Source organism: Rhizomucor pusillus, assembly GCF_041956525.1.
Source record: "Rhizomucor pusillus strain CBS 183.67 unplaced genomic scaffold VTP01scaffold_24, whole genome shotgun sequence".
NCBI classification, from domain to species: Eukaryota; Fungi; Mucoromycota; class Mucoromycetes; order Mucorales; family Lichtheimiaceae; genus Rhizomucor; species Rhizomucor pusillus.
The window spans coordinates 138,987-155,090 of NW_027192166.1; the positions used below are offsets into that span (position 1 = coordinate 138,987).

The 16,104-nt window shown below is 45.8% G+C and overlaps 8 protein-coding genes across 8 annotated transcripts; 3 read left to right on the top strand and 5 right to left on the bottom strand.

Annotated features, from left to right (window-relative positions):
* Window positions 1–239: 239 nt before the first annotated feature.
* Window positions 240–2,360, bottom strand: VTP01DRAFT_5687 (uncharacterized protein; the record flags this gene model as incomplete). The annotated part of the gene is made up of 5 exons (XM_069384506.1): window positions 240–281; window positions 337–397; window positions 460–1,950; window positions 2,013–2,089; window positions 2,175–2,360. The coding sequence occupies 5 exons, from the start codon at window positions 2,358–2,360 to the stop codon at window positions 240–242; spliced, it is 1,857 nt and encodes a 618-aa protein (XP_069235129.1).
* A 645-nt stretch (window positions 2,361–3,005) lies between these two features.
* Window positions 3,006–4,353, top strand: VTP01DRAFT_5688 (uncharacterized protein; the record flags this gene model as incomplete). Its single annotated transcript, XM_069384507.1, has 4 exons — window positions 3,006–3,081; window positions 3,171–3,557; window positions 3,640–3,903; window positions 3,965–4,353. 4 exons carry the CDS (start codon window positions 3,006–3,008, stop codon window positions 4,351–4,353), a joined length of 1,116 nt encoding a protein of 371 aa, XP_069235130.1.
* Window positions 4,354–4,745: 392 nt separating this feature from the next.
* On the bottom strand, window positions 4,746–5,833 carry VTP01DRAFT_5689 (uncharacterized protein; the record flags this gene model as incomplete). Its single annotated transcript, XM_069384508.1, has 4 exons — window positions 4,746–4,819; window positions 4,881–5,344; window positions 5,402–5,526; window positions 5,582–5,833. The coding sequence occupies 4 exons, from the start codon at window positions 5,831–5,833 to the stop codon at window positions 4,746–4,748; spliced, it is 915 nt and encodes a 304-aa protein (XP_069235131.1).
* A 139-nt stretch (window positions 5,834–5,972) lies between these two features.
* VTP01DRAFT_5690 (uncharacterized protein) lies at window positions 5,973–7,403 on the bottom strand (the record flags this gene model as incomplete). Its single annotated transcript, XM_069384510.1, has 1 exon — window positions 5,973–7,403. One exon carries the CDS (start codon window positions 7,401–7,403, stop codon window positions 5,973–5,975), a length of 1,431 nt encoding a protein of 476 aa, XP_069235132.1.
* Window positions 7,404–10,608: 3,205 nt separating this feature from the next.
* On the top strand, window positions 10,609–11,221 carry VTP01DRAFT_5691 (uncharacterized protein; the record flags this gene model as incomplete). The annotated part of the gene is made up of 5 exons (XM_069384511.1): window positions 10,609–10,612; window positions 10,665–10,742; window positions 10,806–10,937; window positions 10,997–11,128; window positions 11,202–11,221. 5 exons carry the CDS (start codon window positions 10,609–10,611, stop codon window positions 11,219–11,221), a joined length of 366 nt encoding a protein of 121 aa, XP_069235133.1.
* A 593-nt stretch (window positions 11,222–11,814) lies between these two features.
* VTP01DRAFT_5692 (uncharacterized protein) lies at window positions 11,815–12,075 on the bottom strand (the record flags this gene model as incomplete). Its single annotated transcript, XM_069384512.1, has 1 exon — window positions 11,815–12,075. One exon carries the CDS (start codon window positions 12,073–12,075, stop codon window positions 11,815–11,817), a length of 261 nt encoding a protein of 86 aa, XP_069235134.1.
* Window positions 12,076–12,562: 487 nt separating this feature from the next.
* Window positions 12,563–13,411, bottom strand: VTP01DRAFT_5693 (uncharacterized protein; the record flags this gene model as incomplete). The annotated part of the gene is made up of 1 exon (XM_069384513.1): window positions 12,563–13,411. One exon carries the CDS (start codon window positions 13,409–13,411, stop codon window positions 12,563–12,565), a length of 849 nt encoding a protein of 282 aa, XP_069235135.1.
* A 1,252-nt stretch (window positions 13,412–14,663) lies between these two features.
* Window positions 14,664–15,943, top strand: VTP01DRAFT_5694 (uncharacterized protein; the record flags this gene model as incomplete). The annotated part of the gene is made up of 5 exons (XM_069384514.1): window positions 14,664–14,870; window positions 14,947–15,037; window positions 15,107–15,322; window positions 15,381–15,451; window positions 15,524–15,943. The coding sequence occupies 5 exons, from the start codon at window positions 14,664–14,666 to the stop codon at window positions 15,941–15,943; spliced, it is 1,005 nt and encodes a 334-aa protein (XP_069235136.1).
* Window positions 15,944–16,104: the final 161 nt, after the last annotated feature.

Here is a 16,104-nt window from a genome sequence, read left to right on the forward strand (position 1 = left end):
ACGTTAAAAAGGTTCTTCAAATCCATAATTACAAATGAGTTATAGCTGGAAAAAGAAAATGGCAGAAATGCTATGACTAAAAGCATAACGACTTTTAACAGCCGAATCATGTGCAATCACCACCATCGCTGGCTTCCGCTCCTCTTCGAAAATTGCTGACTTGTTCAAACGCGAAACTGTGGAAAATGCTAATAAAAAGAAGGTTTTCGGAGACAGATATGAGGTGAATCGGGAGCATTTTAAGATGAAAACTTTAGACGTCCTTCGTAAAAGTCCAGTAGCTGTAAAAAGAACGGATAAGATACAATGTCATGAAGTTAAGACTGACTAACGTACCAACTGCGGACATTTGTTTCGGACAACCTCGTTTTCATGCAATGAACGTTTGCCACCCTTCCTGTAAGGTTTTTGTTAGATAAAACTGCATCCAAAATTGTGCCATGTTTATCTCTCTCTTACCAGAGAACAACAGCATACAGGTTGTTGCTGCGTTCCAAGTCCGGTCGACGCACGATAGCTTCAATCGCGACAATTTTGGTATCCCAATCTGTTGGATCGTACGGGAAACTCTCGTCATAAATGACATCTTTAGGCGTGAGCTCTGTGATCTTCTTCTTGATTGTGATCTTCTGGCTTTCTTTTGCCGATTCGACGTAATCATTGAACATCTGGGAGCTAGTCTGTGCTCCTTCTGTGATCGCGTCCCGAGAAACTTCCATTTGGTCGACTACGTTGAGGGCCGTATCTCCGTTGATCGGTGGCACTTTGGCTGTCTGCTCTCTTACAGCAGCAGCGGCATCGCTAAGATTTTCGTTGTCGCTAGCTGGCTGTATGTTTTCAATGTCTCCCAAGATATCCATTTGCTGCTCTTCGGTCTGTTCTGGTTGGTTCTTAGACTGGATATTATCTGTTGTCGGCTCAGTTGTAGACTCTGTCGTTTCGGGCAGGGTTTGGTCTTGCTTGCTTCTCTCATTCAAGCACTCTTCTACAGTTTCCAGTGGCACATCAATATCCATTAATTCGTTCGTTTCTTCAGCTAATCCATCGGTCACGTTCAAAAGATTGGCGCTGTCATCTTTTAATCTCGAAACAGTCTCATTCTCGTGTAGATTCCTTTCTGCGATCTCCGTTTCGGATGGTTTTTCTGCTGCGCCTGTCATGGCTTCATCTACTGATGCTTCAAGTATTTGCTCGTTGCTGGGAACCGCTGCTTCGATAGCAGGTCTCGGTTCTCGTTCTTGTTCAGGTACCGTCGTTTTTTCTACCTGAGCTACATCGTCTTTCGATTGCTCTGCAACCTTCAACGATTCCTTCTCTCGTTCTCGTTTTGGTTCTGGAAATGGCCTTTTTTCAAAAATCATAGTTGTTTCGACCGCATCTCGTTGAGGACTTTGGCTGATGCTGGTGGGAGAATCTGGTATCTCCGGACTTACAGCGCGAGCACGTTTAGACGCGTTACGTGCAGAGTCAATTTCATCTGTATCTGCAAGCGGGCGCTTGTTGTAAGTTTCAGAGGATTGTACTTCTGGAGATGGTGATGCAGAGGCGATTCTTGGTTTCTTTGGAGTGATTCGGAATCTCTTCACTCCGGGCTCCTGAGTTCCGCTGGTTTGCGATTCAGTTACTTTTGCTGGTTCATTTGTCGGTTCATTTGATGATTCCTTTGTTGGTTCCTTTGTTGGTTCTTTTGCTGGTTCCTTTGCTGGTCCCTTTGCTTTGGCTTGTTCTACAGTTTCACTCTTTTCGGCTGGAGTTGCACTGGTTTCCTTCTCCTTGGTTGCGGTCGGCTTGACTGGCTCACTTTTCTTGATCGTCTGGCTACTCTGCGACGCTGCTTTGTCTCGAGCTTTTTGCCTTAATGCTAACTCTCGTTTGTTAAGTCTGGCCTCTTCGCGACCAATGGGTCCTCCTTTGTCGGCCCAGTATTCTGCAACTAAATCAGGAGCATGCCTGATCGTGTAATTGTTGAGTGAAGGACAGTTCAGTAATTTAACAACTGGATCCCCACTTACACGTTGTCTTCGCTTTCCCAAGTATTGTCACTGTCTGGCCATCCTTTCCATTTTATGAAGTATTCCAGGGTGCCCTTCTGAATGATAAAATATGCGTTAGTGATAAAGACGTTGTGGGGAAACGCGATCGTGAGAAAAGAGAGGATTATGCAATCAACATACCTTTCCACGCTTCTTCCGATGCGCTACAATAGCTTCTACTTCATATTCTTCCTCTTCTTCACTGGAAAATTCGTCAATCTCGTCAATGTAATCGAGATTATCGGTGTTGCCGTTGACAGTCATTGTAGAATCCGTCGCCGCGGTTGCCGCAATGCGCCTTTCAAGTGGTGTTGTAATATTGCACATCTTACTCTCGTGTGCAAATGATATCCGCTCCGAGCACTCTCTTCTTTTAAATGCTTTCCTCTTCATGCTTCCAACGCCTTTCTTCCGTAATCATCTTGTTTATGTATTCAATTCAATTGCTCTTTATTATTTATTAAAATGAATCTTTTTAATTACTTTGCTGATGCAACGCTGTGGGGCATAACCTTGGCGTTCCGGCGTGCATTGCCGGAAGTCCCAGAAAGTGGGAGAGCTCAAGAAACCTCACTCATACCCTGAAGAGACGGTATTCCCGGAAAGTCGGGTCGAGCACGATAGAAGTTTTTTTGTTCCTGTGAGAGAAGCAACCAAGCAAACAAGGTGGAAAGACTTTCGGAGTTCTGTCACATGGGTGGGGGGGGGGAGAACACCTTAAGTCTGGTGTGCAGACAAGCAACTTTTTCTCTTTGCACTCTTCCACGCCGCAGCATTTCATTCAGGTACCAAGGTACAGCGAATGCAAGCAAGAATGAGAATCAACTTGGATTCCGATTGACAAGTTGACTGTCCCGCAGCCGGTCTCATCCACGTCGAGTCGGTCGTGATTCTTCTTCGAAGCTTTTTGAGCTCACCTAAAAAAGGACAAGACGGTTCTTGAATGGATTTTTCATCCGTTTCACGAGAATAATGTCAGAGAGTACCTTTACAGCTGTTCCAAACACACAAAGTCGGATGTACACGGGCTATCAGCCAAAGGCTCCTGGTACGGGGAAAAGCTATTTCTGTTGGCGTATTTTTATTATAAGGGGACAATGTGAATTGAGTCTCTTTTCACTGCTTCATCTGATATAGATACCATGGTAGACTGCCCTCCTTCGCTTCAACCCGACTCGAATGAATCCAATTCCTCCTCAGACGTCCCACTTCCGCCTACGTATGCTGCGTTGCCTAAGACAACAAAGTTAGATGAAGAGCCGAATCCTTTCGAGCAAAGTTTCAATGCTGCCCAGCGTATTCTGAGCGAAACGAAGAGCACAGCCAAGCCGACATTGCCGCCAGTTGCTGACCTCGAAAGCCCCTCTCGCGGTATACTTTTCAAACAGGAACCTGACGCCTCGTGGGATTCGCTGCGAGCCGGGCCATTGTCGCCTACTATGCTATTAGGTCCTGCCAGAGCATATCAGCAGCCAACTCGTTCGTCTCTGAGCCAGGAAACGACGTTCCGACCTCCAGTTTCAGGTAAGATGCCACTGTAAATTTAGAACTGTGGAAAAATGGAAATGTTCCTATCGTTGTATATTTACTGCCACCTTGACGGCAGCGTCGGCAGCGCAGCAACCGTCATCTCAACCTCCACAGACAAAGCCGACGATTACAAAGCAAGAGCAGACCGAGTTCATTTACCACACCAGCGAAAGCTATCCGAAATCCGTCGAACGGACGCAGCGCTCGGAAGATTCCAGAAACGGGAAAGAGACCTCACCGCCCGATGCAAAGACGAATCGGCCAAAGCGACGAGCACAGTCTGCAAAATACATTAACGATGAAGAAAAACGGAAAAGCTTTTTGGAGAGAAATCGGCAAGGTAAGTAATACTAATCAATCAATTCATGATTACATCGACTAAAGCCTGTATCTCCACAAAGCTGCTCTTAAATGTCGGCAGCGCAAGAAGGAATGGGTGCAAAATTTGCAGGCCAAGGTGGAGCTGTTGACTAGGGATAATGAGCGACTACATTCAGAAACAAGCACGCTGAGGGAGGAGCTGATCAATCTGAAGACCATGCTGCTAGCGCACAAGACATGCTCGAACAATCCTCAGGCCGTAATTGACGCTATCAATCGACCGATACCCGGCATCACGCCACCATCACTGCGGTCTAGCCTGCCTCCAACCGCCACCGCCATTGCTGCCCCTACCACCACTGCAAACTCCAGTTCAAATACAGCGACGCATACTACTTTTATTCCTCCCGCTAACAACAATGTGATTCAGCCGAACTACAACCTGAATACCACCTTTTATACACGTTAAATATGTAAAGAGATCATCATTGAAATAAATTTAAACCATTACATATCAAACTTTTCTCCTGAAGCAAACATGCATCTTGTTTCATTCTCGTTTTCATTTTAGCCCTGGAGAGAATGATCGTTTCTCATACGCTTCAGGCCTGTCTTTTACATGCAATAGTCTTCCTTTCTTCGAAACAATGCAACACATGCCAAACACTGGGATGTTTGCCGAGAAACTCAAAATAAACCTGACCAAGGTCCATCTTGTCAAACTAGGAGAAGAAACCAGATGATTCCTTTTTGTTAAGCGGTCCATCTATAAATCTACAAACGAGTATATGCATCTAGATAATACATATTGAGGGCTCTACTATCGGATATATGTATATATAAAAAAGAAAATTATGGCTTCTATGCAGCAGCAGAGTCTTGTCCAACAAATTGGGTGACTAGGTTGAGGAACTGCTCAGGTTTCTCAGCGTGCACTGCATAAATCCAACAATGTGAGCGAGCTGGGTAAATGCATCGTTTCATATCTGCGCTTACCCCAGTGTCCTGCACCTTCCACAACTTTCAGATCAGAGTTTGGAAACATGTTCTTGACTTCATCCGAGCGTGTGGCGAGCGGTTTACCGTAAGAGCTTTTACCGCCTGCAATGAAGAGCGTGGGAGCATTGTACTGCAGGCCAGCAGCGTCGAAACGGCCTACTTTTCCCAGCGCCTTGCCTAATGTTTCGTACGGTATACGGAACCGATACACTCCATCGCTCTGCCGCTTCAAATTCGTCAAGAGGAACTGGCGTACAGATATATCCTTTTCGTATTCTGCCAAAATCTTATCAGCCTCGCTCTGTTTCTTGAGTGATCTCGAATCAATATTTCGCATAGCCTCGACGTAGGTTGCAAAATCGTTCGAGAGCGGCAGGCTGAAAGGTGCAATGTCGACGACAACGAGTTTCGAGATAATGGAAGGCTCGTGCAGCGCCGTGGTCATTACCACTTTGCCTCCCCTGGTAATGATGCGTGTAAGATTCTGCTGTTGGTTAAGCAAGGTACAAGTAACATACATCGAGTGCCCGATCAGCACGGGGTTGTCAAGCTGATGTTCAGATATAAAGTTAAGCACGTCGCCTGCCATCGCTTCGTAGGTATGTTCCTCGGTGTGCGGGCTGTCTCCGTGATTGCGAAGGTCCTAAAGAGCATAAAATTAGATACATAATATATATTTGCATCGCTTGTAGACTGACAAGAGCGTAAACGTCGCGTCCGAGCCGGGAAGAAAGCGCTTTGCCAAGCGAACGCCAATTTTGCTTGGAACCGAACAGTCCGTGCGCGATAAGCAGGGGTGCTTTGCCGGTAGCACGTGTCTGTGCGGGATACTTGTCGTACGAAAGGGGGACAGGTGTTGTTGATCGCAGCGAGCTGACACGTCGCTTGGCGTTCAATTGCAAAAGCTGAATGGCTGGTCTGCTGCTACGGCTCGATCTCAATAACAGCATGGTGAATGAATGAACAGCGTAAGAAACCGGCCAACTCCTCCTCCCCCTCTTTTTTGAGTTTCAACTCGGAGCTGCGGGAGTAAGGATCAATCCCAAGGACCGCACAGGTTATTCTTTACGGAGTAAAATACAATTACGCTTAGGTAACCGCAGACGCCTTTATTGCTTCTTCAGTGGGAGTGCTATTCAAATCATCGATATATATAGTACATTTCGGTGATGCAGGAGCTACTTCAGACTCGCTGTCATCATCATCTGGTGCATTGGCGTTAGAATGGTTCAAGGGAGTTAAAGGAGCGGAGGTGGTGCTAGTACTAGAAGCATTTGAAATGGACGGCTTATGTTTTCTCGAAGATGAGCTCGAGCGCTTTGCAGTGAGGTCTTTCCATACGAAACAAGAGTTGCCGGCAAATTGAGTCTTTGGCTTGCGGCCGCGCTTCTTTTTCGGCATTTGCAGGACAGTGTCTAGGTCAGAGTTGGTAAATGCTGTCAGGGACTTGTCCAGACTGGGATCGTTCTTTTCATTGCTTTGCTGCTGCTGCTGCTGCGTTGTCGGTGGCTGGCCAGACGAGTTGACGTTCCAGACAGTGGGTGTCATGAACGTCCAGTCGCCTCCGTTCCAGGCGGCTTCTCGGATAATCGGTGGTCTGCCGCGACGTCGCTTGATAAACGGCTCTCCGTCTTCGGTAAACAGAATCTCTGTGGATGGTGCAAGTGGGTCATATTTCAGCGGTCTTGAAGATTTCGGTCGTACAAACGTGCGGATAGCTGTCGTAGATGTTGTAGAGTTGGATGGTTTTGTTGCGGCATTTACAGGTGTGTTGAGGATTACCGATTGCGTTGTTGTTACTAGCGAGGAGTGTGTTGTCGAGCTAGATCGTCGGTCAGAAGGGACGGTGGATGAGGATGGCGCTTGAGAAGAGTGGGAGGAGGAGGAGCGTAGGTTGTAAGGAGAATGATGGACGTTAACAGGAGCATATGATGCAGGCATACGAGTGGGAGTATTGTCGGCGCTGGTGGTGGTGGCATAGAAAGGTTCAGTGTCGTGCGATACTGGAGCGCTTGTCCAATTTGGGCGGGTTTTCGAGTTGTACAATGACTGATGAGGAAACGAGAATGAGGGCTCTTGCGGTGCCTGTTGCTGATTTTGACCAGGTGGATATTGCCTGTTATAAGTACGCAAAGGACGAGGAGGGTCGTTGCCTTCAAGTGGTGGCAGTGAAGAGAATCCTTCATCAGATCCTACAGATAGCGGGCTTCGCGGTGATGGAGAAAGAGGGGAGGGTGGGTGCTGCGTTGAAGTAGTAGAATATCCGCATTGAATTTGAGGCGGAGGTGGGTGGTGTTGTCGAGCGCTTAGAAACTGCCGCGAGGAGGTAACAGTAAGCAATGGACTCGGTTTTGGTGATACCGGTGAAGCGGGCGAAAAGTTGAACGTAGGTGTTGGCTGCTGCTGCTGGTGCCCTTTTGATCCGTCGTCTAAAGACTTTGGTGGCGAGGACGGATGGAGCAAATGTGATATTGGCGGCAGAGTGAGATACTGTTGAGAAGTCCTCCGATCACCACTCATAATGTCTTTAAACGGTAAAACAAACGTAAAGGAAAGCAAGAAGCTAAGCTCCAGCCTAGTTGTGCTCGCGTTTTCTAATGTGGGCTGGACCAAAGAAGACGAGGAAGGATTCCGGGCCCAATCAAATTGAAATGCCGTTTCTTTGCCTTCTTGTGCTTCTCGAGTCCGAATTTGGTGAAAAGGATGATCCACGACGTACACTGCTGCTGCTCCACGTGCTTAGGAGACCTTTGCAAAATGCTCTACCTAGAGCTATCCACTGTAAGGCCCTGGAAATAATACAAAGCAAATGTATTTTAACGAGCTTTTCGGTGATCTCAGCCCCATTTTTCCGCAAAATGAAATTTCTGGCTCTAGCAGTGCTCTGTTTCAAATCTTCTAACATTAGGCCACTTCCAGAAATACTTTGCAAAGAGGTCCTCTTGCCACAAGCCAACTACATTCCCTCGCAGCAGTGAGTCTCGATATTCCTAGTATTAATTGATGTCTAAGGTAACAATCATTGGAATTGCGCGAAGCTGGTTACTCGAGAAGAATTCTCTTGGAATCTCGAGAAAGGTCGAGGCATCATCTTTGTTGATGGTGAAGTTTCTCATAAGATAATTTGATTTGACGCTGGGAATTAGGACCTATAGCTGCATTGTTTGGAACCTTCATCCCTCACGCGCCAAGCATAATCATCATCATAAGACTAGCTCGCCAAGAAGAAGAAATGATACAAATCTTGAATTACTTTGTTTAAACACAGGAAATTTGCATCCGGCACTGGCATTGAAACCTAACAATTCATCCATTGAGGCTATGTCTTTCTGGATTTTCCAGTCATTCCTGCCAGTCACGAGCTGCTCGCTCCTAGTAGATGATAACCCGCGACAAATATAAACGATTGCAGATCTGATTATTAAGCCAAGATTCTTCACTCCAGGTACTGATGTCAATAAACCCCATTAGTTTGCAGATAAACAAAACAAACCGGTGCCACTGTGAACGGAAAAGCCAAGAGTTGCTGTTCTCAAGGTCGTTCCCGATTGACAGCTTTGTTTATCGGCACTCTTTCTTATTTAGCGCGGTCACCGTTTCCTTCCTCCCGGATGTGTGTCAGGTGGCCATGTAACCTTTGGAAAGGTGGAAAATAGGAAAAAACGTATAATATCCCAAAACAAGTAATTTAAAGAATTCTGTGCCCACCTGGAAGCCGGTTGGGAAACCTTCAGTGCCATCCCAATCGAAAATGAAACTCTGCATCTTTGAACCTTGCGCGCTGTGTCCATCATCCGCCCAATATCCGTGTTGGTCGCACAACTAGGCACAGTCAACCCATTTCCGCCCATTTTTGTTGCCTTGAACTTCCATCCTTTCTCTCGAGAAACATATTCCCCCACCCCACACCCAACCCTATCTGCCTGTCTCAGCTGGCCGTTCATATTCCGTTACGAATTCCCAATAATCATTCATTGCTTTACAAAGCAGATACGTCCTTCAAGAAGGCAAAATTTAGTACAACTGTGCTATTTTTGCTGGACTAATTGCATGCTCTAAAGGAGTTGACTCAATACATGGCTTGGATGTAGTACAAAATTCACTCTGATCTTCAGTATTTGTGCAACTTGTCATGGACTTCGGCTTCGTTAGCACTCTTCCACTTTTCACAGAGTTTGCAGATATCGTTTTTTCATTGAGTGGGAAAAGCTGATAAAATACTACTCCTGTGCGTTTGCCATGTACCTAGAATACATGAGGAAGGAGGATTATGCTGGCATCACAGGGTTCAACGCTAGATTAGGTATAGCATGTTGTGTCGGTCGCCTTAAGTCGTTATTGATGCTGATTATTTGCGCTGCAGTAGTCTGTTTCGCCAAAGCCAAGTCATGTCATCCGCAAAACGGGAATCGAGGTCGGTCGCAGTAGTATTTGTGCCTACTTAATATACTATCTATGTTCTGTCGACCACGTCCGACTGACATACGAGGGGCATATGTTAGACATAATATCATAGCCCCGATGTCATATCTTAATGCAATAATACTTGCATCAGAATGGAAAAGTTAGCCGCATCCAGTTTCTATCTTCGCCAATGAGTATGACAGGAGGATCGGTTGGATCAGTTGAGCGCGTATTCTGTCTCGGTTTCATCCACGGCAACTTTCCATTATGTGGACCTGATAATTTCGGAGACCGTTGCGATATCGTGTATCCTTGTCCGCTATTGGCATGCTAATAACGTGACGAGATACGCATTGATTTTCAACCAGGATATCTTACATCACTACGCTTCTTTATACGACTGCATGGAATGCAGGATGGATGATGGGCATACATAGTCGATAATAGTTATTCTATGCTACATACGGACGACCTGATCTTGCCGAATCATGTCTAGGAGAAACGAGTAGCTCGCACTTATGGATATTAATGTCAACCAAGTACATATAGAGGTGCGAGATAGGCTGTCACAATGTCTGCAGCAATCCATGTCGCGGTCCGTCGTAGTGGCATAACAATGTATCGAGATTGCACGCTCCTCTAGGCAGTCTACAGTACTGCAGATTATAGAATAGACTGGAGAAAAACGCCTGATCCATCGGTTTTTCAGTTCAAGTTTAAGTAGTGATCAACGACGACGACGAGCAACCGTGGTGAACGAACCAATATTCTGCATCAAGGCATCCTATATTAATATTTGCGAGAATATCGTTCCTGTGCATCATTTACGACGTGAATGCAGTGTGCTTTCCATCATCAGCAAACGTCACTGTCATGGCGACAGCATAAATCTCCAATATGAGCAATATCACATAGACATTATTTCCTACTTTGATGTATATTTGACCATGTAACTAATTGGAGCGTTCCTTTCTTCTTCACCGGTCGGAATTCGCTTGCCCAAGTGCTTTATGTCCTTTACTCCTTTGCACACAAAAACTTTTTGTATAGTGTACGTCCCTCGCACGAACGACCATAACATCGCCGCTATATGTTTCCGAAGTGATCCGAGTGCATACGCTATCGAATATACGACAAGATACAAATGGTTTCATAAGCGTATGTATACTTTGATGCATCAAGGAGTGTGCCGTGTAACGATGCACGTGGTACGTCGGTGATGCATATTGGTCGGGCTTCGGGCATACGATCTTTTTTTCCTTCTCTCTTTCCCACTCATCTTTTTCTCTTTTCAAGACCTGTCAACTCACAAAGGACAAGCATGTGTATGTGTGACGTCGCATGATTGTATTATGCAAACGATGCTGACGCGCTTAGCTACTGGAAACAAACTCGACGATTTCTTGACGAACAGACCCGATGCTCAAGAGTTGATCGACAGAAACATCCTGAAAGGCAAGTAAGCTTGCTGCTAAAGTATTGCAGGATGATAAGGCTTAGCAAATGTGTAATCTTTAGACCCCAAAGTTGCACCTGCTCTCCAGCAGCAGATGGATGAACTCACCAAGCGCAAGATCGAGGACTCGCTGCGTCACAAGATCGACCACCGCCCTACGCGCGAGGAGCTCGTTGAACACAACATTTTGAAGAGTAAGCACCGAGATAAGGAGCATAGGTGAAGTATATCAAACCGACGAGATGATGGGTAGGCTCCAACGTGGCACCAGCTCTTCAACAGTCGCAGGTGGAGTTGGAAAAACACCGCCTGCAGGATGCGCTCCAGCATAAGATCAGCGACCGACCTAATCCCGAGGAACTCGTCAAACAGGGCATTCTAACAGGTTTGCACACGCACACGTTGCATCGCATGCCTTACAGATCGACTAACAAATGTATTTTTCTTGGTTTATGTAGCTGATGAAGTGCCAAACTAACTGGCCTTATCAGCATGGTATCAGACCGTTCACGTGTATCCTTGCTGTTGATATGAATATATTTCTGGATTTATATACCGTTTTTGGGTCAAATGTTTAGATTCGCAGTCTGCATGCTGCGGACATGTATGTCTTGGCACGCAAAAAAAGCGTTTAGAGATCATGTGTCTATATATGGGGTGGTCAGGTTAGCAAGAACGTAATATCAGCGTTCTGAGAGGAGGAGGAAAAACAGAGGGAGAGTAATGGGGTAGCTAAATTAGTTGATGCAATGTAGATCTTATGTACAGTTTCTGTCAGGCTTTGAACATTCATGATCTTCATCTTTCATATACTTACATTCCTGTTAGTACAGTAGATACAGAGGAACATGCCGGAGTCTGCGCAATTTAAACTTGACAGGCAGATTGGTTGGTGGTACAGGAGGATGTTGTTTATTCGCAGCATAAGATTTACAAACAGGGCAAGTTGTTTTTGATTTGTGGTTAATGGATAAAAAAAGGTTTTAAAACGAACAAATGATGGTGGACAGAAACCGATTGGGCAAAATCAAGTGCATTGGATATAGTATAGTAGTGGATTTTTCTGGAGTTTTACAGAATGATGCATTGATCACGATCGACAGGGTTGCCTGTAGGTACCGGATGTCGAGGTCTACTCCATGTTGGATTGCCTTGGACGTACCGCTGAGGAGTTGGAGGAGGTGGTGGCGACGGCGGTGGTCCGGCGTCTTTGGCTGCAGCGTCCGCAGGAGGTGCACCTGCACGGCTTGCTGCTGCTTCAGCAACAACCGGTGGCGCTAGAGTGTAAAAATTGTAATTGATGGGCTGAGGGACACTTGGGGCTCCACTCATTGCCGTAGCAGTAAAGTTCAAAGGAATAAATGGAAGAGGAAAGAAAAGAAGAAGAGTTGTAAAAACAGTGGGGCGGTAAAAATCCATGTTCTCTTATATGCAGCTCCATGGTTACCCAAGAAGGTTGGGTATAGGTGACAATGAAATAAACGGTGCCGCCGAAAACGGGGTCGTCATTTCTCTTAAAACTTTATCCCATATGAACTAGATTATTCCGGACTCTCGCGCTTGCTGATACTAGATCATCCAATAATCGATAGGATAATAAAGAATGATGCAAGCATTGAGCAACATCCAGGCGATCGGATGATGCTAATGTGGCACCTGCGGACCGAGCCGTCAATCACTGTCAATACCAATGTGACCAATTTCGAGAGATCAAGTCAAATATGAAGCTGCCCGCTTTTTCGGTTTCGATTCCAGGTTATATTGATGGAATGATTTAATAATGAATAAAGTGAAAAAAAGAACGTCGGCAAAAGAAAGTTTACATGACAATGCATCTATCATTAGGCACTTGGCGTGGATTATACACGGTGGAAACAGGACGTGATCGAATATTCTGGGCCCTTTGCGCAGCAACGGGAGATGATGGGGCGTGTCCTTGGTCATGCATCGCGGGTGCAGGAGCTGGCGGGCAATAGTACAGATAGCCACCGGCTGGGATGTTAGGTAGCGCAAACGGAGGCGGGGGTGGCGGCGGTGCCACCGTCGTCTGGTGTTGCTGCGACGTAACAGGGGAGGTCGGATAACTTCCTGGCATGGTGTTAACATCAGAGATGGCAGTAGTAGCAGCAGTAACAGCAGTAGCAGGTGGTCGCCCTCCAGAAAATCCCGCGCTGCTGGTTTTCTTAGGGGCAGAGGGTGCAGAAAATATACTCTTTTTTCGTCGCAAATCACTCACAGGCCGTGGACTCCAGAAGCTCGGCGAGCTTGGCACAAATGCCTTTTTGAGAAAGGATGTTGATTTCTTTTCCTTGACTGCGGGCACCCCGTCGTCACTGCCAACGATCGTGCTTGAGCTGCTGTATTCGCTACTTGGGACCATAGAATGCGCATAGTTTTGCCTTGGCTGCGGTGGTATGCCCTGCCCAGGAGAAAGTGAAACGACCGATTGATTTTGTTGCCGCTGATCCATAAGATATTGCTGCTGGAGTCGTCCGAGAAGAGCATCGTTGGGAGCATAGTGTTGTTGTTGTTGTTGTTGCTGCTGCTGCTGCTCATTTTGGGCTGGATATGCAGGCGGCGGTTGGAAGTTTTGATTATAGTACATTTGCAGAGCTTGCTGGGTATACGGATCCAATTGGTTCAGTTGCTCAGGGCTAATGATGTTCATTGTCTTCGTAGAGCGAGTAGTAGCAACGAATAACGAAAAAAAATTGAATCAAGCGCGGTATTTTTCATGAGTTTCTTAGATTGCCTATCGGGGACTCGGTGTAAACAACAGAGTCAATGCTTGGCTTTCCTTTTTTGCACATTTGCGTTTCCATACCTGAAAGATGTTGCTCCTTTTTTAGTTTACGTTGAGCCAATAAAAATAATATTAAAGCCAACAATGTATCCATAAATGTGCATAGCTCGTCAAGAATGTGACAGAATTCAAAAGGAATGCTACAGAATACGAATGTATGCTATGACGCTCGCTTACGCTCGACAGCCAGAAAGCTCCAGATACACAATTCGTTGTTTATAGTTGTGACCGATAATTCAAAAGCTGAAACAGTTCCAATGCACAGGACGAGCTTATGAACATTGTTAGCTTGCCACCAGAGGAGGAACAAACGTCATTCGATTATTACAACATTTTCAAACCGTTAAAATTCTTATATAAATCATACAAGGTATCATCTTTGGCTCATTGTTCCAAGAAGAATAACTGTTCGTCGTACCTGCAAATCCAGAAGAACTCAGTCCAGCAACGCGCTTAACGCGCACTGTTGAAATTCAGATGGATGTGTGCTCCCCCAATCCGATCTACATACATTTATGATGCCACACAGCTGTAGGAGATGTGGCTGGCAGGTGGCTGCAACTCCATCATGGAGAAGTCATATTCCAGTCTCGTGATATTTTGAACGAAACAAATAATCTGCCGTAAAATTACCTAATCACTTGGGTTGATCAAAGCGTCGTTGTATCTGTGTTGCAATTTATTACAATGTTAATTTACTATCAATATCCTTTGATGCGGATATCTTTTCCCTTACAGAGCCTTCTACAATATGTATTATTCAAAGGTTTATCAGGTCAGCATAGATGTCAATGCTAGACACTGACGTCGTTCAGGTCTACAGAGCGCAGATGCAACGGTTAATAGGACAGTCTGTATAAAGATGGAAAACGATGGAGGTTTTCTCTCGGAACGTTTATCCTTCTTGGCGCGCAACCGGGACCTCTTCACCCGGGCCTGAATTAATCTTGTATGCGCTAGAAAGTTTATGGCAAAGGTTTTCCTGTGGGTACGTCGTTCGGGGCTTGGCGATGGAACGGACGTGGATAGGCCTATTGACTCTCCGTCGTGTGCGTGAGTATGATTGACAGTGTTCCTTTTCCCTTTCTTCTCTCCTACAACTTGTCCTTTGCTACAAATGTCATTACGAGTTGATTGGAAAGACCCAAAGACCAAGCGATTGTGTGTCTCATATGCCCAGGACTGGGTCCTGGTTGTCATAATGGCTTTAATCTTCTACGGCATTGACCACATACAACCATATCACCGAGAGTTTTCCCTCGAGGATAAGACGCTTATGTATACTCACGCGCCAAAGGACACTGTCCCAATGTGGGCTGTTTATGTGAGTTTATACATTTGCCGGCAGTGATCGATATGCATCCTGCGTTGTTTGCTTACATTTCGGTGCATGACAATAGATTTTGTGCCTTGTTGCTCCTATTATTTTCATTGCTATCGGATCCCTCGGTTTTCGACGCAGCGTGGCGGATTTTCACCATGGAGTGTTGGGTACAGTGCCGTTTTACCTTCTGCTCGTTTCTGAACTTGCCCGACCAGCCAGCTGACCAGTAAGAATAGGTCTATGTTTAGGGCTCAGCCTGTGCTGCATGTTGACAGTTGCTACCAAGGTCTGCACCGGTCGTCCACGACCGGATTTAATTGACCGTTGCCAGCCTCCTGTTGGTGCAACTGACCCACCGCTCGGCTTATCCAATTATACCATATGCACAACACCCATGGATACATACGAAATGATTGACGGATTCAAGAGTTTTCCAAGTGGTCATTCTTCCTGTATGTAAAGGTGTGATACACGTTTTGAACATCACTTCTAATGACTCCTGGATTCTAGTCTCCTTTGCAGGTTTGGCATACCTCTCATTCTACCTCGCCGGCAAAATGAGACTTTTTGATGGACGCGGAGTAAGCAGCTGTTTTGCACAAGATAATCCGTTGACGATATCCCTGTTAATTTTGAATTCTCTTACTATGTAGCATACTTACAAAAGCTTCATCTTTGCCATTCCCTTCTTGGGTGCTACACTCGTCGCAGTGTCTAGGACCCGAGATTACCGCCATCATTGGCAGGACGTAGTTATCGGTTCTTTGCTAGGCATTGCATGTGCATACTTTGCATACCGTCAATACCATCCACCATTGTACGATCTCCACTGCCACAAAGCATATCACATTCGCTTTGCAGCGTCACCAAACAGCAGAACGGAGCAGTATCTCAACAGCAGCCCAGGAAATTTGGAGGCTGGTGTTGCTGGAGACTCCAGCCGTTTACTTGTGGACGACACATTCCAATCCCGAGATGCATCTCATGCAAACTACAATCGATACCAAGACAATGGATACGAACCACGTTCGCCAGCTATCCAAGAGTACGATGGTAACAACAATAAATTGTAATATAGAAAACGACCTCCATCACTGAACATATGTATATCTTCCCTTGTTCTTGTCCATTAAAGTGCGTGTTAATGAATAAATTGTTCAAAATGCAGATTCACGATATTAACACGTGAAAGAACCAAACACATGTTACGCAATTGATCGTGCTAGGAATGGGA